The sequence below is a fragment of the Paroedura picta genome, chromosome 9 (genome assembly GCF_049243985.1).
Source record: "Paroedura picta isolate Pp20150507F chromosome 9, Ppicta_v3.0, whole genome shotgun sequence".
Classification (NCBI taxonomy): Eukaryota; Metazoa; Chordata; class Lepidosauria; order Squamata; family Gekkonidae; genus Paroedura; species Paroedura picta.
The window spans coordinates 49,416,725-49,444,479 of NC_135377.1; the positions used below are offsets into that span (position 1 = coordinate 49,416,725).

A 27,755-nucleotide genomic window follows, 5' to 3' on the forward strand; every position below is an offset into this window, starting at 1 on the left:
TGAGGAGAGGTTGTCTTATAGCTGGAGCACTCTACAGGTCAGGTAGCTCAGGATATTCAAGGCCTGAGTACTACAGCAGTAGCCAAGACAGTAGGGTTGCCTTGCAGGTTGATTTGATAATTGAGTTATAGCCCAGTCCATTGTTGCCATGAAACAAATGGAATCAATCCAGGTAGTAGATTTCAAATGGGATGCTGCTTTCCTACTTTTCTTGTATGCTTTGATAAAAATATGAGCTGCAATCAAGAGCTTAGTGGTAAAGGATAGGAGTGAATTTTTTGGATTTGTCACTTTTCAAAAGGATCTTAAGGCTAGACCTGGCAGGAGCTGTTTGCAAAGTGTAAAGTGTCTTCTAGACTAGTGGTCCCCAACCTTTTTATCACTGGGGACCGGTCAACTCTTGACAATTTTACTGAGGGCAGGGGGGGTAGTCTTTTGCCGAGGGACGTCCCCGCCGCCTGAGCCCCTGCTCCACTTGCTTTCCCACTTGCACCCCTAACTTCTGACCGCCCACTGGGGGGTGCTGCCAACAACAGCTGCACAATACCATGCTGAGGGGGAGCCCAGCCATGGCGGCCGCTGAAGAGCACTAAAGGTGAGCCGGCGGCAGAGTGGCAGGGCAGCCCCTGAGGCAGCAGCTAGGGAGGAGGAGGAGGATGAGCCACGGCCCAGTATGGACTGATCCATGGACCGGTACTGGTCCCCGGATTGGGGGTTGGGGACCACTGTTCTAGACAACAAAAACAATCTGTTTTAACACTCTGAACCTATGTCAAGTTAGCCCAGTCTAAACCAGTTGATTCAGACTGGACTATGTTGCAAGAAATTGAATGCAAGTTCCTTCACATTACTCAAGAGGAATTGTTGATAATTTAGTATAGATATCCTGATGCCATGCCATATCATGAAATTACCCTGGATCATGTATTTTAGCCACTTACATATCCACCAAAAATTGTAAATGATAATAAACATTATCATATTCAAGCAGGACAAATTGTAGGTTTCTGCTGGATTAAGCCACAGATACTTAAATCCAAATGAAACGTTGATAATGGCAGATCTGAGAACCAAATCCTTATAAAATGGCAGAGTAGTGGCAATATAAAGGCAGCAAGAGGTATTCTGGGGAATTAAATATTCTACCAGAACATTTATCCTTCCGCCTAAAAAAGCTTTTAAAGGCTAATGTACTCCTGTTCTGGTCCCATGACTGGATATAACCTCTACCTGAACAAAAGCTGAGTATGCACATTCCATAAAATTGTACTGTCTAGTGAACTGGCAACAGTCCCATCTAGGTGCATTGCATCTGTTAGTCAAGCTTTCTGTCTTGTTCAACCTTTTCTCTACAATCATTACCAAATATTAATAAGTGGATGTTTATCATATACTTCCATTCATTTAAACACTCTTTACCCATTATTCCATGTTTTCTCCATTAATTAAAGGCAAAATAAATCAAGTTCTAGAACTGCCTCCATAAATTAGTTGTTTTAGCTTTATTGAATCTTATTTACAGGTGTTGATGTGCTTTAGTTTTAGTTATATATCATGTCTGAGCAATATATGAATTAGTAATACTGTTCCTTTTCATTTTTTCACTACAAAGGAACTACCATGTTCCGCACTAGCTCCACCCTTAGAATCCTCCTTCTCCCGGCCAGAGAGACCAGCGAATCGGCGCCCGCCTTCCCGATGGGCCTCACTTTCCCCTACTGCCTCTCAATCTCAGTTAACTGGGGAGGAATATGGAAGCAAGGAACTGCCATTGGAGGACCCAAACCAGTGATGCAAGTCCACATGAATTATCACAGAATAATTCAGTTTTTTACATAGTAGCACCATTACCATGGCCAGCCTCTGTCAGCAAGGAGAGTTCAATTAGTAGAGGTCAAAGAATGTTCTAGAAAGCACCTGCTTTATAATGCAATCTGTGAAACAGAGATGGCTCTAGAATGAAAACGTGCCTGTAATAACTTATTTTTATCATAGCTCAGAAAACTATTTTTGCCTCCATCTTTTCTACACACAATATATTAATGAAAAGGTCTAAAAGATATACAGATAAAGGTAAGATTTTAAATAAAGTATACATTATGTTTCAAAGGAAATTGAATATGTTCTCTCTCTCTCTCTCTCTTGCTGTCTGGCTACTGACTGCCTTCTGTTATATTTGCACTGTTCAGGTTTGAGTTCTGTTGGCTGGCTCTTAGGTTAATTTCTGGTATAAAATTAGAATCTTAAAATTAATTTTATTCTGTCAATTATGATTTTGTACAAAAGATAAAAATCATAAAAGTGCTTTAGCATGTCTGAAGCAGGAAGTTTTAATTAGTGAAGAAAGCCATTGAAGTAGTTAACTAGAGTTGTCTTAAATAAACAACAGGGGAATACAGGGAATAAGAAATGTTTAGAAAGACGAGGGGAGCCTCAGAAAGTCTTAAATAAATGAGCTTGTACAATACACAAAGATTGCATGTTTTTAGGTTCCTAGCACTTTAGTGCATGTACATACTGCAACTGTACCCTCACTGTCACATCAATGTGTCTCTGTCACTTTCACTGTAATATTGTTGTGAATTTATCTGTCCTGTACTTTTAATGTTGGTGCATTGATTGTACAAAAAATAGCCACCCTGGTTTTTAAATAACTGTTAACAATTCAACTGGCTATGTACAGTGTTTACTGAGAATTCCCCTTGTTTGCGGGGAAACACTGAGAACTCCGGGCATACTCAAGTGTAACTGGTCTTGTTTTAAGAGTCTGTTTGAGACCATGTGGTGTGGAAATAAAACTCCTCAGTATTTACAAATTGTTCTTGCACTGTGAAGTTGTAATTTCGAAATTTGTGGGCAAGTTCCTGAACAAAATAATAGAAACAATTAAAATGTGTAAAATAAGTTGAATAAGTAATAGAACTATGTCAGGACATACATTATTATTTGTTGTGCAACACAAAAATCTGGTTATTTAGAAATGAAAGCTTGTTGATATTTTCTTTGTTATTTACTCTTTGTATAGTTGGCTTTTGAGCACTGATATATGCTGATACTATCAATTAAACAGAAAATAGAAAAGGACTTGAAAAGTCAGTTTTAAAACAACCCAGTATCCTGCATCTTACATTTCATACCTAGTAAAAGAAATAAAGGGAACAGAGAAAAGTATTAAGTACTTCAGATTTTGATCATCTCAACACATATAAGGTAAAGAACTGGAGCAAAGACATTATCTTCTTTTAGAAGCACATTTGAATCATGGAATCATGGAGTTGGGAGGTACTCCCAGGGTCATCTAATCCAACATCCTGCACAATGCAAGAAACTCACAACTACCTGCCCACCTATAGTGACCCCAATGTCATGCCCCTCTGATTATATCTTTCTGTGGTAGCTGAGGTTAACAGGTGGGAAACTGGTGATATGTGATCTTCATCCATTTTTCTGTTTAAACTTGTGCTGCATTTCCACTGGCCATCTCAGCCCCCCCCCCCCCCCCCCATGCACACACACACACACAGGATATCTTTTCCTGCTGCTCACTTATGCCGACATTTCCCTAATCCATATTTCCTTCTTATTCACAGCTTCAAGCAGGAATCTCGTGGCTTAAGGCTGGCAAATATCCCACTTAGTAACCATAGACTGGGTATGCTTAAGCTGTCTGAGCTCAAGGACTGTAAGGTCTTAAGTATGCAACATCTGCCCCTGAAGTAGTGAGAAGTAGGAGGCTCAGTGATTGGCCAGGCCTGGTACAAATCTTCAGAGAATGGTCTTCTTGAGTGATAATCAGAAAGTACTTTTGCCTTGCTGAGCTTCTAGTATGAACTCCAGCATTAAGGGCTGGAGAAAATAAACTTTTCATTTAAAGGAAAACTGAAATGTCAGGATGATGAATTCACCACTCAAGATCTACTTGTCTGGTGCAGTCACAGAAACTGCCTTTCATAAAGGTTTCCATGTGAATAGTATTGTCTTGGGCCTCATTTATAAGCAGTGCAGATAAATACAAAATGGCTAGATTGTGTTTTTCTGGCCATTGCTCATGAGTGTGAATATCTTTGCAGCCATATATCACAAAGGTTTCTCATGGGGAAGCCATGATTAGTTGCTCCTCCTGTTCAGTTAATATTCCTGTAAAATTCCATCAGCCTAATACATGAAATGGTCCTTTGAAGTGTTTTCTATGAGAGTTTCAATGACATTATTTCCAAAATCAACATTAACTCTTCCTTCTGATGGATGGCCGCCCTGACTCTCCCCTAGAAGCATTAGCAAGCTGCCTTGAAGCAGTAACGAGTCAAACAGAGTCGCCTGAAGCTCAATCCTTCAAAGACGGAGGTCCTGTGGCTGGGTAAGAATGGCCCATGTGAGGAAGTGCGCCTGCCCACCCTGGATGGCATAGAGTTCACTACGGCTCACTCCGCCAGGAACCTGAGTGTGATCCTGGATGCTTCCCTCACAATGGAAGCCCAGGTCACGAAGGTAACACGGCTGGCATTCTTCCATTTCCGGCAAGCCAAGCTACTAGCGCCCTACCTGGCCCCAGAACACCTAGCCACAGTTGTCCATGTGACAATCACTTCCAGGAAGTGCCGGGGAGGGGGCCTGCCCAGGGAGGCTTCCCACGGCCCTGGGAGCACATCCAACACTTCGCAGTTGCATAGGCCGTGCTTCATGGGCCTCGGGAACCCTCCTGCACCCCTCCCTCTCCCCGCCAATCACCCGCCCTAACACAGCCCGGGGAGCACAGCGGACACGTAGCCCGTGCTCCCAGGGCCACGGGGAGCCGCGGGCACTCTCTGACCCACTCGCTGGCCAGGGGAGCCGAGCGCAGGAGGCTTCCTTCTAGCGCCCGCTGTCTGACAGCTACGGCGAGCTTAAATTCTAGTCAGTTAATAATATGAATATTATAGTTATTATATATATGGTTCCATGTATAGTTTCATTTCTATGTAAACTGCCATGAGCCTGGGAGGAGTATTTTAATATAATATAACATAACATAATATAATATACCATTATATTAAAACTGATCAAAATTGCACAAAGGCAGTGAGCAGTGAAGGCAGGAGTGAAATGGGACGCAAAGAATGCCTCTGGAGCAAACCAGTTGACCCCTGTCATGCCACAAACCAGCTTGACAGGGATCACTCAGCTCCGTGGTGCAAACTGTGGGCATTCCTTGCTTCCTCCTGAAAACTGGCAGGGGTCTGTGAAAAGACAACTGGCAAACTGATGCCAGATGCCATTACTGATAACAAATCTGAGCAACTGGCCCCTGGGAGAGGAGCTCCCATCACCACTTGCTTTGTAAATTCAGATCTGTACCTGGAAAGTAGTTGGTTGTATTCTAGCCATTGTATTTCCATTCCCTCTTTCTTTAGTACTTGTATATCTTTAAATTCTCTGTCTTAGTTAGCAAGTTATATTTTAAACAGGTTAACCTTTTTTGCTGTGTTCTTGTGAAATAAGCTTCAACTTGAGATTTCATCAAAGAGGGGGAAAATAAGAAAGTCTTATGTTTATATCTATGCCAAATGTTCATCAAACCATAGGATCACCCATTACGATTTAGCTTTTCCTTTCTTTTTGGCTTCGATGAAGGCCAGAGAATGCTATGAAATCCTTCTCCTAGACCAGCTTTCTCCAAAATTAAATCTCTGGATTGGGGATCTGTAATCCAGTCTGCAAGAGCAGTAAGTGTAGCTGCAAGTAAGTAAAGCTTGAAATTAGGCACTGCTTGACTGCCTCTTTTCTTCTCATCTTGTAAGGTTTTAAAGGTGATTCTGGGTCTCTTATAATCCCAAATAAATGTACTTATTTCAGCTTGCCATCTATAAATGATTTCATCTTTAATTGGTAGAGGTAACAGAATAAAAAATTAAACTTGGGTAAAATATATATTTTGACTCTAGCCATTCAAGCCAACCATGAAAGTTTCAATTTAGCCCATTCTACCAAATCTAATTGTACCTTTTTTTCAGAGCTTTCCATAGTTATTTTCCATTAGCATAGTAGAGTCATTCCCCAAATGTACTCCTAAATATTTAACTGTCCTTGGATTAACTTCACAGCCAGAACTGTCTCTAATATTTTGTATGTCTGAGTCCAGTACTCCAATCAAAATTATTTTAGTTTTAGCTCTGTTTACTTTATAGTCCAAGTGTGAACCAAAGTCTTTCAACAAATCAAACAGCTCTGGGGTAGATACCAAGGGGTTAGTTAATACAAACCACATTGTCTGCATAGCTTTTCAACTTAAATCCCTCTCCTCCAACTTTTAGACCTGTAAGTTTATTGTTGGCTCATATCTTTACTGCTAACATCTCCAAAACCAAGCTGAACAACAAAGGCAACAAGGGACAGCCCTGTCTGGTTCCATTGCTAATTCAAATGATGTCCATGGTCATCATTCTGCTGACCAAAATCCTTGCTTCCTGAGCGAAATATATATGATGGATTAAACGCAAAAATGTATCCCCACAATCTAAACATTCTAGAGTTGTTTGCAGGAATTTCTAACTTTTTGTGTAGCACTTGATTGCTTTTATAACATTGACATGCTAAGTTAAAGGAAGATGTTGTATGCTAACATGCCATTCAACAAAGGAGATTCTGAAGTGATAAATATTTGTCTCAGTGCGCTTTCATTAGCAGATTTTTTTGCTAATTCATTAAGCCCTTTTCTAGTCTCAAACTGTCTTTCTATCATTGTGTAAGTCTGGAATTACCTTTGTCTCATGACTGACACTGTAAATCACTCTCAGGACAGAATTTTTAGGGGTACCAAGCCACTCCACAAGAAATCTAAAGTCACCTGTCTCATTCCAAGGTATTTCCCCAAAAGTTACCTTCCTTTATATTAAGTTTCAGGATCCTGTTTGCATACTCTCATCTAAGTGATTACGATCTTCATTTTTTCTCTTATTTGAGAAGGAGCATTTTCACCTCCTTTAAAGGAAAGTCCAAAATTTTCAAATTGTGTTTTCTTTATGGAGAAGTTTCTTCAAAAAAACATTTAGGGGCTATGTTAAAATTAGGCAAACATGGGTTGAATTCCTTGCTTTCTGGCATCTTTATTCTAAGCAAACATGTGGACAACTCCATTTTTAATAGGACTTCAGTACTTTAAGAAAGCTTTAGGGTTTCAATACCCAGAGTACACAACCTGCATTTCATGACTGAAAGAGCGAGGTTAATCCAACTAGCTTTTCAACTCAATCCCAGTCCCACTCCTTTCATACACAGACCATTGCGATTTTGGCCGCGCAGCGCGCATGTGCGCATGCATGGCGCAGGTGCGCATGCGCGATGCACGGGTGCAGCCATGCATGCGCAATGCACGGGCGTGGCCGTCGCCCTGCCGGTCCCCAGCCAGAAAAAGGTTGGGGACCACTGAGTAAGAGCACTGCAGTCTCCTGGAGCCCATTCTCATGTGTACTGAAAATGGTTGCTAGTCTTAGAGCTAGAAATGCCTCATTGGGAAAGTATAAATAGTGAGAAAGTGCAAATTATATTATTATTCGCATCTTTGGGCGCCCTGATGGGGAAAAGAGGCCGAGCAATGTCAGGCCATCCGTTTAACTGATGCCTAGCTCAGCCACGCCCCCTGTTGCCATGCCAACACACACCCTGCCCAGAGAATGCCAGTGCTGGGAGTTCTCTCCCACCAGCCAGGTCCCTGTCGGCGTTCCTCCCCCACAGCGGCAGTGGCCCCCTTTAGATGAGTCTTTTTAATGCTAGAATTTGTCACTAGCTCATTTCAAACACACATATTGAAAAAACAGGTTAATTCCGTTTCTGATTTATAAAGGAGAAAAGTCTATTGAAATAATTTCAAAATGTTTCTGAAAAGAGGGTGATAAAACAAGCACCTGTACTGGGGAAGTCCTTGTGACCAGCAATGGCAGAGTGCCTGCCAATTGGCACAAATTGCTCCAGGTAAAATGAGCCACACCTTCCTGATTATCTCCAATGGGAACATTGCTCAGGAACGGTCATATCTTGATTTCCTAAGGTAACCAAATGCCCATCGTGCATGAATATTGGTTCTTTTTCCTAAGGAAAGTTACAAATTACAAATAATAAAATATATATCTTAGGGAGGATCTATTGAATATTCATGCACAAATAGAGTGCCAAGGCTCACAGAGCTATTTAGTGAGTTAGAAGTGGTATTTGTCCTCTGAAATCAGTGACCACAGCCAAAACTCAGGACTTAGTCCTCAGCCATTATGAAATGGTAAGGTGTGTCAGGATAAGCAGCTTGCCTTGGTTTGTCAAGTAAACTGCTTAGATAAGTGCAAGGAGGACTGAAAACAACAGGAAGTCTGAGTAAGGTAAGCCAGGAAGCATTCGTTTTATCACATGTAAGCGGAAGCTCTTCAAAAGATCGAAACCCACATTAATTCAATATTATGTTCTCTGTAGTCAGATCAATGAGCATGACAACATCAAATGTGGCCCGGATTCCTTAAAAGCATGCAATCTTTCATGCTAAACTATTGTGACAGCTTTATTTTTCTGTTGTAGTTTTTCCTCTGTTAAAGAAGCTTCTGAATATGAAATCTGCAACAGATTAACAGTAATTCCTATGAAAATAATCTTGGTTTTCTAAAAGCTTGTGGACCACATGGCATTAAATCATATTGGCAGAGTAACAGTGCAGTCCTGTGCAAACCACATTGACCAGAGTTGAATACACCTGTTTAGGATTGCTCTTGTAAGCACTCATGCCATGCAAAGAGTTAGAAGCCCATCGATGTCTGCTATTTTCATGATTTTGTTATTTTGTTTGTTTGTTTGTTTATTTGTTTATTTATTTGTTTATTTATTTGTTCGATTTATATACAATCCTCCCAGCAAGCTGGCTCAGGACGGCCTTCTGAGATTGTCTTTTACAAACTCTGGTTTAGATGGTGGTGCTTTGTGTGTATATCTGTTTTGTGTTTGTTTTTTTCTTTCTTTAAATAATAGTGAATTTTCACATAAGTTTCACAGCACACTCCTAAGAATGATATGCCTCTCATCTAGGCACTCAATTTGCAAACTGTTTTAGTTTAGTTTTCTTTTTTCTCTCCATTATATTTTAAGAGAGGGAAACAAAATTACCAAAGATTTTTTAAGTCTCATTGGTTGGATTAGATTAGATTAGATTATTTATTTGCAGTCTTTGACCAGCATAAGTCTCATTGGTTTGTATTCTCCAGACTTAAGTATTTCCAGCCTCCTTATTTTTCTGTTACATACAGTATCATGGAAAGGAACAGCCAGTGTAAAGCAAACATATTGCAGATTTAAGCCACAAAATGCCTTGCCATATATGTACACTTTTTGTTAGGGGACATTGTAGTCCAACTTTTCTGTCAGTATTCCTAGTTGTAAATAGAGATGAGGGAAATCAAGTTATTAAATTACATTTTTGGCTGTTAATCAGCCTTTGCCATAATTGGGGCCATGATTCACCTAAAGGCTCTTGGTTGCCGTGGTGGAGGCATAAGCTCGCTTAAGGGAGGTACATCGCACATCTTCCTGGTGGGCAGAGGGACGAGGAGGTGTGATCAACGCCTATAAAAGAGGCCATGTGTGCATGCTCAGCCTCTTTCTTCCTAGCAACGTTGCAGGAAGCTTCCCTCTCACCCTATTCAGCATGTTGTAGTTACTAATTATATTGTTATTAATTATCAAGTTCCTTATTGTTTAATGGTGTTTCGGCATGGGAGGATCCTTTTGGGAGAGACCGGGCTGCGAATCAGTCTCTCTCCATATTGGGGCCACCATAAGCAGGGCACCTACCCAGGTAGATTGGCAAGCTCACATTACCAGGTGGTATGGGGAGACAGACAGAGGCTGACACCCATTGGATCCCCTTTGAGCCATCTTCCCAGGGTGGGGTTTCAGATAGCAAGGGGAATCAAGCTCCAGGCTGATGCCTAGGCTTGACCCCAGAGTGCCATCTGGGACCAGGTTCATTATGGTCTGCTAGCCATATTAGCTGGATTCCTCCTCATATTGCACCAAGGCTCCAGTGAGAGTTGTAATAAAGCTGTGGCCTATTGTATTCCCAAATGATTGGTGTTGTGTCTTCCTTCCGCAGGAAAAAAAACCTGTCCTGTTAGGCAATCAATGTAACAAGAACATTGCATTTATTCATATAGATAATGAATAAGAAGAGCTGGATTTTGTGCCCCACTTTTCTCTACCCTAAGGAGCCTCAAAGGAGCTCATAGCAGCCTTCCCTTCCTCTCCCCACAACCTTGTGAAGTAGATGGGGCTGAGAGAGTTCTGAGGGAACTGGACTGGCCCAAGGTCACCCTGCTGGCTGTATGTGGAGGAATCAAACCCAGTTCTCCAGATTGAAGTCTACCACTCTTAACCAGTATACCATGCTGGCTCTCAAATATGAACATGATTAAATGTTAACAAATACAGTTCTTATTACCATTTTGTATTCACAGTGATTAAATTCCTAAAAGAGTCTCTCCCTCTTTCTCTAGTAGAAGAGGGTCCCTTTTTTATTGTCTGTGATAGGGTGATGCGCTTCACTTTAGAATGGTGTTTGAGGCAATATACAAAGACATTGCTCTGACACACATTTAACCAGAAGTATGCTAAAGCCTTTTTGCAATCTCTGATAGGTACACTAGATGATATATAGTATATGGCTCAGGATCCCTTGTAATATCTCACAAGAATGACCGTATATATGTAGCAGAGAAGAATGTGAAAACCCATTGGTAAAGGAAAGTACTAGAAATTAGAATTAATATGCAATAATTTTTAAAACGGTAATGATTGGGGAAGGGAATGGCAAACTTGTATTGAGTCTGCCAAGAAAACTCTAGAGGGCATCACCCCAAGGGTCAGACATGACTCGGTGCTTGCACAGGGGATACTTTTACCTTTAATTAAGGCTGATACTATCAGAGCTATTTCCATGTCAAATATATAACCAAGGGACAAGGGGTAGTTTTTTAACATGAGAAAAAGTCCTGTGCAATAGACAGGAGGGTCCACAGAGCTTATTTCTCAGTGGGAACAATAGTTAATATTGATATTTAGAGTTCCAAAAAATGGTGTATGTCTTTTATGTGCAGTGGTGTTTTCATAAATTTCATTTTTTGGGCGGGGTGTTTCCTATAGAGGAGACGTAATGCTAGCCATCTTCACAGAAGAATATGCTGTTTATTCATTTATTTATTTATTTATGTGTTTTGCTGTAGTGGTCATTAAATGTGCTGTGTAGAAGGAATTTGGATCTCTGCTCTCATTTGGTAGGACTGTAACTTTCTTCCAACCTTGACTTCCATATTTTTAAACCGAAATCAAGAACCAGTCTTGGGAGGGGAAACACACCTGTCTTAAAGCCAATTCACACTGACAAATTGCAAGTGTGTCAAGGATTGCATGACAGAGGAAGGCTAGTGAGAACCAAAGCTGTACATGGATGGAAGTAGCAGCTCTCTCTAATCACAGCTGTTGAGGAAATTGCAGCCGTGACCACAGAAATAGCTACATGCTTCACTGTATGCACAATCCTCATTTTCAAATTCTTGGTATGAGGAGATGACCTACCAGCTGTTGTCATCTTAAAGGTCAACATTATTAGCCTATAATAGTAAAATAATGTGACATTGTTCCTGAATTATTAAACATGAAGCCAAAGAAACAAAAACATATTATTTATTCACACAGCTTTCTAGTATGGCATGCCAGCTTTCATCACCAAGCCATGAAGTGGCTTATCTTTTAAGAAGCACATAATGATTGTTCATTTTTAAAGCTGAACTAAATAATTCAGCAGAAGAATCTGGAGAAGAGGAAAGCAGGTAAAACAATGAGCATTTCCTTAGCAGTTTTTCCATCTCAGATTCTTTAAAGACAAGATATTTTAATCTTTGCACTGTATCCAGGACTAGTTGACTAGTTGCATAGAAGAAACTCTTAAATGTCCATTCGTTGCTAATGTTCTTGTGGCAACGACTGGGGTTCTCTTCTGTCCTCAAGGCTTGTTTCCAGATGCAGATATTTCAAAACTTCTGTTCGAGATGGCTGGCCGAAGACTGTGGGCAAACAGGTAAGGTGAGGATGGGGGGGAGCACCTGGAATGGTGTGGTATTCAAGGAAACAAGATAATAGGCAGGAAAGAAGAGAAATATGCTAGTTGCAGTAAGGGGTGGCATTTAAATACTAGCTGACCCTAGAGGTTTCTTCCAACTTTATGATTCTATGATTCTACTCTATTATTCTAAGTAGGTCCAAGTGACAGAAGGACACTTACTTTGGCCATATCATGCAATCTAACTCAATGGAGAAAGCAATTATGCTAGGATTGGTCAACTTGCTCTATCCTGGCCTTCCCTTGTCCTTGACCTGGAAACTCCAGCTGGTACAGAATGCAGCTCCTAGGGTCCTCACTGGTTCATCTTACCCACATCCAGCCTGTGCTGAAGCAGCTGCATTGGCTACCAGTTATGGCCCAGATCATATTCAAGGTCGGTTTTGATCTTCAAGGCCATCTGTGACTTGGGCCCTGCCTATCTGAGGGACCACTTGTCTGCTTATGTTCCCCGGAGGGCCCTTCATTCTTCAGGTGCTAATCTGTTAGTGATCCCTGGCTCCAGAGAGATACACCTGGCCTTGATCTGGTCCAGGGCCTTTTCAGTCCTGGCCCCAACCTGGTGGAATGAGCTCCTGGGAGAGCTGAGGGCCCTAACAAAGCTGTCACATTTCCACAGGGCCTGTAAAATGGAGCTCTTCTGCCAAGTCTTTGATTCAGATCAGGTTTCTTAAGACCAACTCTCAGGGTATGTTGTTTCATCTGACGAACTCCTTCATGGATGGTTGTGGGAAGGCTGGAGGATTTTTTCTTTTCTATGATCTTGTGCTTGTGGCTTTTTAAGTTTTGGGGTTTGAATGGGGCTTTTATGGGATATTATTATGTAATCCACCTTGAGTCCAAGGAGAAAGGCAGACTATAAACTGAATGAATAAACAAACAAACAAACTGCAGGCTAAGACAGGCAGTATGGGATCAGGGATCAAGCATGACTGAATGGCTGGCAATAACAACAAAGTGACAGAAAATGAAGAGATGAAGGCAATGGTGAAGGAAGGGGATCAGTCTGAACAAAAGCAATAGGGATACTTAGGCTTGGAAGCTATAGCTCAGGGCCATTCCGCATGACTTTAATATAGCATTAGTCTTGCATTTTGTTTTTGCCACTAAAACTACGTTCCGCATGACGTCGTGAGCAATCTGCCACACTCCTGCAACACTAGTGCCAAAATCGCTTCATTGTAGCGATTTCTGGGGAATCCATAAAAGTGGATTCACCCTCAGAAAATCGCTACACTCTTGCCAACAACCTGCAACACTCGCGAAAAAGACGTGCATTCTCAATGTAGCGGTTGCAACAAAGTCCCTCCCCCTGACTCTCTCCTCCAAACTTCTGGTGAAGCAATCGCCATTTTTTCCCCTCGGAGCAGGGAAAGCAACAAACCAGCAAGGCTTCATTCACCCAGCGAGGCTTCTCTGGCTACAGTCCCTCCACAGAAGTGCTTTAAAGCTCCCCTAAGTCCCCAAGCACAACACAGCCCCCTGTTCGCCAGTTCCCTTTAATTTCGGCCAAAAATCGCACCCGTGCGGGGGGGGGTTTCCACTCGGGGGAGCATGGTAATGATGAATCGCCAGCTCACACGCCAGCTAGATGGGTCAACGCATATTCGTTGCAACTGTGTGCTTTTATTTAAAAATAACTGTGCTTAAAGGGAAAGGGGCTTTTCAGGAGCATGATAACAACCGCCCATTGGCTGTTCTGTTTGATTGATGGCCAGGGGCGGGAACATGCACAGAAAAAAATCGTTTCCTTTCTAGCGATTCCTTTCTAGTGATTCCAAAGCAGAAACCTGTGGGGAACGAATGAAACACTACTGGATTCCACTACAAATGAAGGTATGCGGAACGCCAAGATTCCACTATTTAAAATAGCGTTTCCGCTTTGTGAAAGCAATTGGCAGCATTGGTCCTTGTGCGGAATGGCCCTCAGATTCAGAAGCTAACAATCAACCACCAGTGAGAGGTTATAGAAGCCAAATCTCTGTGGGACACTATTTGCATTAGTGAGGCCAAGCTATCCAACCAAAGATGGAGCAGTCACCACATTTGCAGACCTTAGAACTTTGTCTGGCTGTTATAGCTGGGGGGTGGTATTTCAAAGGTTAGTACAGATCTAAACTTAGTCATTTTTGGTCCTCTATCCTGTTACCCAAGAGGGATAAAACATACAGAAGGAAAAAGAATGACAGGCACATATAGGACTCATTTTTCCCCACAAAACAGACGAGTTATTTGAACAGGAAAAAAATAAGTTGGGTGGTATCCTGAAATGAAAGGGGGTACTCAGTGGTAAGTTGATGTAGTTCTAAAGATAAAAGAACTCAAAATACAACTGGAGTAAGTAACAAGAGGCGTGCCCTGCATTGGACTGCCACAGGGAAGAATAGCCATAGAAATATGGCTTGGTACTGTCAAGAGAATGTGGCTTGGTACTGTCATAATGAAGAAAAAAGGAGCTGAGCCAATTGAGCTTTCTGGTTCTCAAATGGAGGTGGGTTCTAGATCTCCAGTGTCTCAGGCTTCAGATGCAGATGGGGACGAGTTGTGTTCACCTGGGCCCGCTTCCCATGAGGGAGCTTCCTACTTGCCCCTTCTGGTTCTTTCTGCCAACTCTGGAACAGGAACAGCCTTAGTCATCTTATTGAACTGAGATTGAGAGATTTAAGTAGGCCCTTGCAGCCTTTACATGCACCATCCTTTTTTTCTACCTCCCTCCAGCAGGGACCCTGCCTCCCATTGTCGAACTAACCAGCTCCCTGGCTGTGTCTCTGTCCCTGAGCTGGGTTGGATCCTCATTTTCCCCTGCTTGTGCATGCCAGCTGGGCCACAAGAGTTAGATTGACACAGCCCTGCTTTCCAGCCAAATCTCTGCCAGTTGGGATGGCCTACCATCATGATAGCAAAGCTAAGTCATAATCTGCAGTGAGATCTCATATGACAATGTTTCACTTTCTTCTATGTAGACAAATACACACATAATGCCCATCTAGCTTACAAAGTAGAGAGCAATTGATTTGACATTTTTTAACCTTGAAAGCTGGGCAGTCCTCCGCTAAGTTTTTTAAGGGTGACACAAGATGCTGACAGAAAATCTCATCAGTATTGGTGCATATGGAAATGCCAAAAGTGTAATTATTATCTAGATACAGGTATTTAAATGTAAAGTAGTGCAATGAGCACAGCAATTTCATTGGCAGCTGTTAGATGAAACTCTTCAGGAGTCAAATCTAGTGACATGTTCTTCCAGTTCAAGACTGCAAGGCATCTTATCTTAAGAAGTATAATTTCCAACATGCTATAAATTCTAGAAGGGGGGAATATTCAAAGGCATCATAAAAGAACTTGTCGATGGGAAGAGGAGGAGGAATGTGTTATTTAAGGTATTTGAACCCACTGTCCTCCCAGCTTGCTTTATATGAGGTGAAGAAGTAATAGCTTGGAGTGGGATGAAAGAAATTGTCCTTCTACTCCAATTATGGTCACTGCATTTGCTGCAAGTCTTGCCCTTCATAAACACTGACATATCAGCTGGTCTACATCAGTGCTGCTGGCTTCGTCTCTATTCACATTTTAATGCCATGCTCAGGATGCATGGTTTTAAAATAAGAAGCTAAAGAGCAGAGATTTGGAATATTACCTGATGCTAGATGGCAAGAGACTATAATTAAGCCATAGACCAGCAGGAAACCATGCTAACTTTTTTATTTCAGAGAACAGAGGCCCTGACTATGCCAAGCCTCATTGCAATGATCAGCTATGTAGATCTTAAGTCTTTACCTTGGACTTTGAAAATTTAAGACTGTGTGCTATCTACTACCAGGTATCAATGTATTTGATAGAAAAGTTAGCTTTATTATTCTACAAGATTATAGAGATTGTGTTGCCTAGTGTTACCCTGGTCTTTAAATATATAATTAACCTTCATATATTTTACCAATGTGTGATTTCTTGTGTACAAATAACCCTGAAAACCCACAGCTCTGAGTGCTGCCTGTTTGTCCAAAATGTGGTGACTCAGAGGGTACTTAACAACACAGTCCTCAGTTTCCAAAATGGTGGTAACTTAAGTGTAGAAAAATCTTCTCCCATTGGGTCATTCTATTTTAATTAGTGATATTTCTCCTCACCTTCTAGGAACTGGTTAATGTAGTTCCCCACCTGTGAATAAAGCCTTTTACCCCCTGGGAAATGCCATCTTTCATGGAATGAACCTGAAGCTGTCCCTCACAGGTGGTTTGTGAGCATTAGAATAGAACAGGTCTCATCTAATAAATCATTTTCTTTTAATCTGCATGCAGTATTCTTTGCCCTGTTTGTCTTCAGACTAGTTACTCTGAGGAATAAAACAATACAGGTACATACTTCACATGATTAATGGCTCATTCATGTTATGTGAATTCACAAGGTAGTGGTTCCAGCTCATTGGGGAATGTGTGTGGTGCTACTTTGGAGTCTACTTCCTTACAAAATGTTTTGCCTTGAAGAAACTAGTGATGTAACTACTGGCAGTGAAAAAGGAGATGAAATAGTTCGAATCTGTCCCAAAATGGGCTCAGTCTTCCACAGGCTGTTACCTCTATGACTCCTTTTAACTCTATCAGAGAAAAAGGCACTTGACCACATTGACCAATTATGCATGGTGCAGAAAGGCCGGACTGATGTCAACAGAGCAGTGGGGCCAAACCCTGATTATGCACAATGTCACCGTCATCCCAGCCACCTCCCAGCCCTGGGCCAACTCATGGCCTCGGATGGCCCGCGGTAAGGAAACACAGATGCTTCTTCATTCCTTGTGTTGCCACAGCCACCATCTGCGGTCCTATCAGGCCAGCCCCATACATAAAGGCCTGGCTTCTCCCCCACCTATGGTGCCCCTGCACAGACACCAAATGCCCCAGTCAGTTTCATAACACTGCAGAGCCAAACAGGGCGTCATCCCACCCACACGATGGTGGATTAGCAGTACATTGCTATCCTGCCATTGTGTGGTGGGGCCCCAATGCCCCCGCTCCCCCCCACTGTTGTTATTGCCACACAGCATGATGGGGTCTTCCAGCCCCAGCACTGTGCTTGCACGCACACAATGTCAGGGCAGTCCGCATGCACTGGGAGTTCTTGGGAAGTGGCAGGGCATACTACCCAGCAGCAAGGAACTGGCAGCAGCCCAGCACAGCCGCTGCCATGTATCAATGGTCATTGTGTCATAGCCTCCTACCACAGGGGAAGCAAGTCAAGGGGAAGAGTTAACCCTCTCCTGCCCAGCAATACATAACCTTCTCCACCTGATTTAAGCCTTCCCCTTCCAATAAGTTTTAAAAAATGCTTTCAGAGCTGACAAGACAATAATTCTGTTCAATACTCTGTGTGTGATCTGAATCTAAGAACAGGCACCATATATGCATCATTATCTTCTTGCACTCATGATTCCCTAAGTGGCTTTCTGTTGAATGTAGATGAAATGCAATTTTCTCTTTCTTAAGCACAACACTTTACTTCAGGTTTTCCATTATTCACTGTACAATGAGGAGACGTTCATGCATGACATTTCTTTGTACTCTGTAAGTTAATGGTAGTTTATATGCATCCATAATATGATAGTGGGATAAACTAATAATTTAAGAAAAGAAAAAAAAGGGCTCAACATTTAGTGTTTTTCCTCCAGAATGCAAGCCTTTTGTGAAGGACTGTCATATAAAACGGGGGTAGTCAACCTGTGGTCCTCCAGGGGCTCATGGGAATTGTAGTCCATGAACATCTGGAGGACCACAGGTTGACTACCCCTGATATAAAAGATAGAGCAGAGTTGTTTTCTGTTGCCCCAAAGGATTGGACCAGAACCAATAGGTTGAAATTAATTCAAAAGAATGTTCGGCTAAACATCCGGAAGAAGTTCCTGACAGAGTGGTTCAGAACAGACTTCCTCAGGAGGTGGCGAGTTCTCCTTTTTTGGAAGTTTTTAAGCAGAGGCTAGAAAGTCATCTGACAGAAATGATGATTTTGTGAATTTAGGCAGATTGTGAGTAGGTGGGCAGGAAGAATTGTGCCAGTGTTTGTCTCCTGTGGCCCTTCTTTGCATACCCAGGGAATTGTTGATCACTGCTGTGGGATGGTAGGTGAATTTCCTCCAGGCTAGGCTAGATTCTGGAGATTTTGGGTTGGGGGGATCACTTGGGGTCACCATGGGTTGGCAGGTAGTTGTGAGTTCCTACATTGCGCAGGGGGTTGTACTAGATCGGTGTTCTCCAACCACCGGGCCGAGGCCTGGTACTGGGCTGTGACAGGGGGGAGGGAGGTGCTGGCGCCAGCGTGCCAGCAGGCACGCGTTCCTCCCCCCCTCAATGGTGGGCATTCGCTGCACCAGGAGCTATCACTGCCTCCCAGCACAGCAAGCACCGGCAGGCGTTTGCAGGCGCCAGCACACCGACGGGCGTTTGCAGGCGCTGGCATGGCAGCATCCACAAATCCACATGCATGGACCAGCCAATCCTGTGTGTTTGCGCATGCCGACACACCAGCGTCCATGCCTCCCCCCCTCCCCACAGTGCGGCACTCGCTGCGCTGGTAAGCAGCCGATCACTCCCAGCACAGCGAGCACTGCTCCACGGGGGTGGGGGAGGCGTGCCTGCTGGTTTGCAGGTGCCAGTGCACCGGCGCCCGTGCTTCCCTCTCCCCCCCTGGTCGCCAGCCCAAAAATGGTTGGGGACCACTGTACTAGATGACCCTGGAGGTCCCTTCCAATTCTATGATTCCATGAAAATGGCAACAATATTCTACTTATCTCTATATTTCACTGCCCAAATTGTTCTGGACACCTTTATTCATTCAAATCTGTTTAGAAGCTTTCTGCTCTAGATTTTAAAATATATTTCAGCATTTTTCTTCTCCTTTCATATTCTGTATCTTTCACTGCACTCTCAATATGTTGGCCTTTGATGATCACAGTTTGAAGGGTAATTTGAGAGCAGTGTGGGGATGGGTTTGCTGTTCCCGTTTCATGTCTGGTGATACAAGGAGGAAATCTTCAAAGTAATTCCTGGGAATTGGTTCCTTCAGTATCTCTGGTGCCTTAGGAAAATATGTTAATGTAGCTGCAGATCTTATGCACTTAATGACTGCTTTGACGCCTTTTAACTAGCTGTGTTACATGACTGTAGCCATGCTGTAAGCAGTGTTTCATCTGCTTACAAAGGAAAGAAAATCTTGGGAGATAGTGATATAATTTTGCAAGCTACAAATTTTGTCAGAGCTAGTATAAGGAAATGAACTGTTGACCTCTGCCACAAAGCTGCTGTGAGGGCATGGCTAAACCATGGAATATGATGTTCACGGAAATAGTAGGGTTGTATTCTACCACAGGGTTGCTAGGGTATTCTACCACAGGGTTGCTAGGGTTACCAGGTTGGGACCTGGGGTGGGAGATGATACCAGCTGCATCACTAAGTCACATACAGGAAAAGTGGTAAAGCTGTAGAGTTTCTAGCAATTCTTAGGGCTATGTCACTTCTGGGTTTTCCCGGATGAACCTCTAATACATTCTTAAGGGTTGCAGAGGTTCATATGGGAATCTCATGGCAGAGGCCAGAGTTTCAAGCCCCTGTCATCCTGCCATGAAGATAAACAGAAGTGCAATAAAGTAAACATCAAGCTAATTGTGTGCTTTAACTATATAAAACTGCTAGCCTTATTTATAAGTGAGCTACTGGACTCCTCCCTTTTTTAAATAAATCTCAGGAGTCCCCTCCTCTAGTCTGCAGAAAGATAACCAGGGTTGTTGCTGTGTTGCAAGCGGCATTTCAGTTTGTGAGAAGCTGAACTTTTTGGACATGCAGCATTAGAGAAGAAAAGTGAATGGGGGAGAAGGAAGGGATAGTCTTCCTTTCATTTGTGAATGCAGTTCAACACCAGGAAGATTATGGCCTCCCTCTACACTGAGGCAGTTCTGGCAATTTGCAGGTTCTTAGAGCAGGATTCTTGGCATGGTGCTCATGGGGCCACCGAAACCTTACCTGGCAGTTTTAGAAAGTGGACAGGACCAGGTGGGGCTTTTCCCCAGCAGGGCTTCTGATTGTTTTGTTTTGGGTTTTTTTTTTAGTAGTTTGACAGTCTGCTTCTTGTCTGAGGTTTGTTTTGTGAATGTTTTAGGGCAGTGGTCCCCAACCCCCAGGCCGGGGACCGGGACCAGTCCATAGATCTGTCGGTACTGGGCTGCAGCTCCTCCTCGTCCTCCTCCCCGGCTGCTCCCTCAGGGGCTGCCCTGCCACTCTGCCACCAGCTCACCTTTGGTGCTCTCTGGTGGCTGCCCTGGCTGGGGCTCCCCCTCGGCGTGGCACTGCACAGCTACTGCTGGCAGCACCCCCCCCCCCAGCAGGTGGCAGGAAGTCAGGGACGCCGGCAGGAAAGCAAGTGGAGCAGGGGCTCAGGTGGCAGCAAAATCCCTTGGCAAAAGACTACCCCCCTCCCCAGGCTTCAGTAAAATTGTCAAGCATTGACCGGTCCCTGGTGATAAAAAGGTTGGGGACCACTGTTTTAGGGCAATCAGTGGTTGTCTAATGCTATTTTTAATCCTCTGGCTTGTTTTTAATGGCTTGGGTTTTGTTTTTTAATATATACATAGTTAAAAAAAACTTATGGTATTTCTTCTACCTTTTTCACTTTGTATAACTTATTTAAAATGTTTTAATCCTGCCTTTCCACCCAGGGCTTTTCCACCTGTTTTGTTTTGTTTTTAAATGTGGGTTCCAGCACCATTCTGCTATGATTTGTCCCCAATTTTTCACACTCGTTTTTGTGTCTCTAGTTTGTATTTCAGGGTTTTGTTGTTGTTTTATTCCCTGGAAATTTTTTTCAGTATTTCTTACTTGTTTATTTCAATCATTTTCTGGAAGCTGATTCTGGGTTGGCTTTTTCCTCGTGAATAATGTTTCTGTTGGTTTCCTTTGTCCCACCCATTCCCACCCACCTCCAGTTCACTTTTCTGTTATTGAACTGTCATTATTGTCAAACCATTCCCCCACCTCAAGATGAGTGGTTTCAGTCTTTATTTTAGATCTGCCTTTTTCCTTATGTCTCTGGAAGGGAAGAGGCTATTTGTAAAAATATAAGCTGGGAATACAGAGAAGCTGCTTAAATTATCATTACAACACTACATCACTATGTTGATATTTTTAGGGCCATTATAAAAATAATAAAGGGTTGCTGTGATGACAGCACACTCCCTTCAAAACCCTTATTATTTAAGACACAGGCAGAAGAAAATAAACTGACTCCACAACTGTGAAAAGGAACAGGGTTGCAGATGTGCATATAGCAGATAGCCCACTCAAACTCATTTCAGCGCTTTTGGTTCAACTGCCAGGGAAATCAGGATTAAGACGAACCTGTGGGGAAAGTCCGTGTTACAGTCCTCAAGGCAGTGAACATTTAAAAAACACATTAACTTTAAAAATACAAAGATATTTAAAACACATTGTCAAATGGGTCCATAGAAAAATGATAAACGAAACAAAAAAGTCTTTAACCATTAGTGGAAAATAGTGATAGAGGGGGAAAATAGGTTCTTGTAGTATTTAACTGATGGAGATCACTCTTGTTTTGGGCAAAACCAAAAAAGGGGTAATGCAAAATGGGCTCCTGGCATGCTTTACCATAATAAAGGAGAGAGCAGAAACTCGTTCAAAAGTACGGAATTGCACTGTTGACATCTAGATCCATGAATCAACACCGGTAGGAGAGCATCCAGTGAGAGATGAGGTAGAGTGGCCAGTCAAGATAGACACAACATCTTCAAGAGAGGAAGGCTCCCCTAGAAACTGCTTGTTTTACAGACAGAATTTTACCTCATATATTAAGAAACCTGACTTAGCTACTAACATATAAATTAGCTTTCTTCATTTAGGAAACAATACTATGAATTTCCAAAACAGGGAAGAATTGTTTCTCAACACTATGCAGAAAATCCATGTTGTTCATACACAATAAATATGGTTTGATGTAATGGAACTGAAGTTTCATTTTTCCTTTCCTCAAATTTACAAGAAGCAGTTAGTCTTTATGATATATGTATTAATAATCACTTTGAAACTGTGTTCCAAAGGCATTGCTATAAATGTATCTCTGGCACATTTGGAAATGCTAGAGCAAATTATCTATTGGTAATAAATAATTCAGAATGTATTTCACTGGAAGCATAAGCACATCCATTAGATCCAAGTTCCCACATGCATACTTCTGTTACAGAAGAAAGCATCATATTGATTTTTTTCCCTGTCAGGCAGAAACATGGCTGCTAAGAGTCAACACTGTTCATTCAATGAAAAACAGAATATGGTAAAGTGATTTTTCCTGTTCTATAATAATACATTTGCATTTATACCCCACTCTTCCAGCACTCAGGGTGGGTAACAGCATTAAAACAAATACAAAGATTTTTTTAACTACAATTTATATTTCCCTGTAATTTGTGCCCCCAACTAGAATCCAAAACAGGAACCAATCTTTAGACCATTTCCTCATGGAGGGGTAAAACGCAAATGGCTTCCTGCTTGCAAATGCAGGAAGCCTGAGCCTCCAGGAAGGGCTGTAAATATATAAATAAATAAATAAATTTTGTGTTTGCAGCCCTCCTTATGGAGAGACCTCTCCTGTGTTTTCCCTCTGCCCCTTCGTGGCTTTTTGCCTCATGACGGGGCTGCAAGGGAAAGCAAAACAAATTTATTCCTCCGCTCCTTAGCTTGTCGATCATAGCAAGCCACCAATCACACACAACACAGCAGTTCTCTCATGGACTGAAACTTTCTCCCCGCCTGCCCCCCCGAACCCCAAAATTATTTTTAAAAGGCACATCCGCATTGCTATGTGGTAATGCCGCAACACAGATGCATTTTAAATAAAAATCAACACTGCCGTGTTGCTATAGAGAAACGCCAGAATGAGACAGTATTCCCCCCCTTTTGTGGGGATTCGTATTCTTTGGGACTTTATCTCTGTCTAAGTGGATTTCTGAGAAACTGAACATGGCCCCTTGAGCCCAAAAAAATCTTTTGTGTTGATGGTTGGCTTTTAAGAAGGCACTCAGACCCCTGTATGATCTGGAGAAGGCCGCCCAATCACCAAGTCCCCTCCCTTTCCCAGCTCATTTCCCACCTCCAGAAAACAGAAACGGTCCTGGTTTTGCCTGCCCTAATTGTGAGATGGCTGGACATGGTCTCTGGAGCCCAAAAAGGTATTTTGTGTTAATGGTTGGTTTAAAAACAAGGTGCCCATGTATGATTGGGAGACGGATGCTTGATCAACCCCCCCCCCTTCCCAGCTCATTCACCACCCTCAGAAAACAGAAAGGAGGCTGTATTTTGCCTGCCTGATCCCAGAAAGACCATGGGCACTTTTAAGAAGATTTTATTTTACCTTTGGCAATGTAGGTTTACCATCACACCGCAATGTGGACTGCACCATTTAAAAACAAAATTGGAGCAAGAAATAGAGAGGGAAGGGCAGGTACGAGGGCAGGACAAAGCTGCCAAGACTATTGCACATTTCCCCCTCCATATGGGCTTATCCCTGGTTGCTCACCAATGGAATGTGCAATTTAGTGATATAAATCCAGTTTTGGCAATCGCAAGTTAAAAATGGCCAAAACCTGACCAAGCTACTAGACAGCCTCAGGATGCAGGTAGCGTCACGTGGAGTTGACTCTAAAATCTGCAAATATTCAAAGGTTGTCCAGGAATAGATTCTTTGTTTAGAAATGATCTTAACATTCCTTCTCCCCACACCTCCTAGTGGTGAGGCCAGCCTGTTTTGATAGATGTTATTTTTGGTCTCAACCATATAATTGATGGAATATCACAAGGTAAATTGTATAATATCAATGCATATGCTAAAGCAGTGGTCCCCAACCTTTTTTGGGCTGTGGACCGGGTGGGGGAGAGGGAGGCCCGGGACCAGGGGGAAGAGGGAGGCGTGGGCACCAACATGCCAGCACCCGCAAACCAGCAGGTGCACCTCCCCCCCCCATGGTGCAGCACTCACTGTGCCAGGAGCGATCAGCCGCCTCCCGGCGCAGCAAGCGCCACGCTGCGGGGGGGGAGGTGTGGGTGCCAGCGTGCTGACAGGTGCAAATGCGCGGGTGCAGCAGATCCGTGGCAGTGCCCGCAAACGCCCACTGGTGCACCGATGCCCAACCCTCCCACCCTCAGCGTGGTGCCCGCACCTCCCTCCACCCTGCCGCAGCCGGGTACCAAGACCTCCACGGCCCAGTACTGGGCCGCTGCCCGGTGATTGTGGAACACTGTGCTAAAGGACATTAGTTTCCTATATGCCTTATGGATCAAAGACTACAGCTCTCCTTCTTATGATGCTAGTTAATTCATACATCATGTTATCAATTTTTTTAAAAATACCTTTTTTGTCTCCCCCACTCCCCTCATTATCAATCTGGTGCTTAATTTGATTCAAATACAGCGGTGTTGAGTCCTTGCTCTTGTGAGATCACTCCTTCAATATTAGGATTTTTTAAAAATTGTAAAAGGTTTTCTCTGTTCTTTGGCTGTTTCAGTCATCAAATAATTCTTTTTCTTATTTGTTTCTCTAATTTGTTACACTACCAATATATCTTGGGTGGTGATACTGAAGGTTAGTGCTATATAATCTGATTTTTACACATACATTATATTCTGAAATGACAGCTGCTTCCAGTTTGAAACTCCCAGATTCTCATTCCTCTAACTTATATTTATTTACTTCTGTCAAAGATACCACCACTCATAAAATGCACTGTGATCATTAAATTACCACCCCGCTGATTTAACAGGGAAAGAAAACGAGCCTTCCAATGGAGTGCCCTGATATATCTATGGTGACATGAATCATCTTTCATACAAATGCATGAATTGCTGAAAACATTGATTTATTTTAGATGAATTTCCCACTATTCGATTTGATGATGCTTTCAAGCTTTAGCTTTTCTGATTGAAGAATCAGGAGTACACATCAAAATAACTTATATAGGTATTGGAATCATTTGCCTGTTTTGCATGCACTGTGCTCTGTGAAATCCACTTATGATCACTATGTTTCATAATTACGCTACCATTCTCTTTACACACATATACAGAACATTTTTTTGCAAGCACCATTCCACATGGGTTGTGTGCATCATCTCCAGCATAGCCTTTTTGCTGGCCAAGCCTTTTTCAGCCGGGAGAGGGGGGGAATCCTATGGTATCTATCCTAAATGCACAGAATAAGTATAAGCATATTCAACTGGAATTTTAATTTAAGTAGACTACTCCACCAATGATTAGTCCACATATTAAAAACTGGGAATTGCCACTTTTGCCTTCATGATATATATTTCTACACATTACCGTGTATCAATAAGTTGCAGAACAAATCTGATGCTTTTGACAAATTGGGCAATATGTTCTGTTAGTTGATTGGGTGGAGGAGATACTTTTCAGGCAATGCAGGAATGTGCCATATGCCCCTGCTAAATGTTTGAATGAGCTCTAAAAATAGTTGGGGGGGAACCTGAGATATCTTCTGGGACTGTGAAATATTCGAGCCAGTTGTCACATGGACACAGTGAGAAAGAGACCACTGAATGATCAGGTTAAAATTTCAAAAGGTACTAAAGACCCACATAAAAAAATAAGTATATTTTTATAGAGTCTGGGGGGTTTCCACTTAGAAAGAAGAATGACAAGAACATGATAGAGATTTATAAAATTATGTATGGAGTGGAGACAGTGAAAAGAGAAAACTATATTCTAAACTGTGTTATATTTATATACCGCCGTGAGCCTTCAGGGAGGGCAATATATAAATATAATAAATAAATATAATTAATAAATAAAGTGAATAGAGAACCCTCTCCCATAATGATGGAACTTGAGTATACCCAATGAACTTGATAGACAGTAGATTCCGGATTTACAAAAGGAAGTACTTCTTTAGTCAATTAGTAATTAAATTGTGGAATTCACTGCCAGTGAATGTAGTGATGGACATGAGCACAGATGGCTTTAAAAGGGGATTAGACAGATTAATGAAGGATAGCTACTTCAGCAGCTACTATCCGCTATAATCAAAGGCAGTAACCCTCAGAAGAGCATTACTAGGAGGTATCATCAGGGGAAGGCCTTGTGTTCTTTTTGATGGCTGTTCAGGGCAACTAGACCATCCCTGGGTGAAACAAACCAGCAGATCTGTTCCTGTGTTAAAGACCAGTAATACAAGCCCTTTCCTTTACTGAGCACTATTTTCAGAATTTTTGTACATTCATTTAGTGGTTTCTTTCCATTAGGGTTAATCTTTATTTATTTATTAACAGTTCATCTTAAATCTCAGTGTCCCCTGCTTCTTAAAGGAAGTCACTACTGAAGGGCATTTACACTTTGTTATGTTAATACTTGTAGGCCTCTGTATAGTAGATACTGTAGAACCATCTGGAGAGTGAACCATATGCACTAACATATCACCATAGAATTAAGTTTATATTCTTCTGATACATTCTCATGATTGAAAAGAATTTATGTAAAGAGGATTCATAAATAGAATATTTATCGCATATCACTGATGAAGATAACGAAAATAGAATATACCTAGGAGTTCATTTTGATGATTTGGAAAGTTTGAAAAATTGTTTTACATAGGAATAAACTGTTATTTGTCATTGCCAGCTTGTATCTTTTGCTGGTATCACGGCTGACGGATCTTCACCTGTTATCTTAATAGAATTTTGACAGGCAAAGACATGTGGTCCTTTGTTCACTGCTCGTCCCCTGTTGCTTTACCCTTATGTGTCTCTCATACAAGCCACTGCCATTCCAGACCCACCATTGAAATTGCACCTGAGGTAGAATAGCACCTGGCTCTTCTGAGCTTTCACTCTATAAAATAGTGGATATACATCACTGTTTGCCATAATGCTTCAGAGTTTAAAACATAATAGTGTGGGCGGGTTTTAAAATCAATTGCAAATTCATGGGAGCAAAGTGAGCTAAAGCAAAACAATGTTTCACTGAGAACAGATATTAACAGTGGTTTGAAATCCCAGTTTAGCACCTGCCAACAATCCAAAATTTGTTTCAGGGTAAGCATGTTGGTCTGCTATTGACGAGCAAGATCTGAGTTCAGCAACATAGACAAGCAAGATTTCCATGGTTTAAGCTTTCAAGGGTCAAACACTCCCTTCCTCAGATCAAACTTGTTATTTGTTTCAGTGCTACTAGATTCAGATATTGCTTTTCAACAAATTACTGGGCATGCTGCATTTGGACATTACGCTAAACTGAATTTTAATCAATCAATTGTTAATAAGCAGTAGCTTCTTATGATTGTCTGCATGAGTTATAGCATCTGTCTAAGCTTGGTTTCAACCTTCAATGTAATTAATGTATTTCTGTTACCCAGATTCAATCTGATCTAGCACTTTGAAGGTGCAGCTGTTTTGCCCTGTTCAACAATTCGAAAGGTATTGAATTACCTTTATGGCCCAAGGGATATAGCTGTTTGTTTTAGCTGTAGGAAAACCTGTAGGGCATTTCTCAACCCTGCTTTGCAGAAGATGGCCCTGAACCTACCAGACCTAAAGTACATTACCATAATTATATTACTTCTGCTTCATTACACT

The 27,755-nt window shown here is 42.2% G+C and overlaps 2 protein-coding genes across 4 annotated transcripts in view; one reads left to right on the forward strand and one right to left on the reverse strand.

The window, feature by feature from the left end:
• Positions 1 to 2,816, forward strand: part of MTCL1 (microtubule crosslinking factor 1) — a 95,335-nt gene extending 92,519 nt beyond the window's left edge. The window contains 2 exon segments of the mRNA XM_077352750.1: positions 1,613 to 1,789; positions 1,791 to 2,816. Of these exon segments, the coding sequence (XP_077208865.1) occupies positions 1,613 to 1,789; positions 1,791 to 1,910 (297 nt within the window). The 3' untranslated portion in view covers positions 1,911 to 2,816.
• Positions 1 to 27,755, reverse strand: part of LOC143844925 (uncharacterized) — a 112,043-nt gene that overhangs the window by 23,223 nt on the left and 61,065 nt on the right. The window lies entirely within an intron of this gene.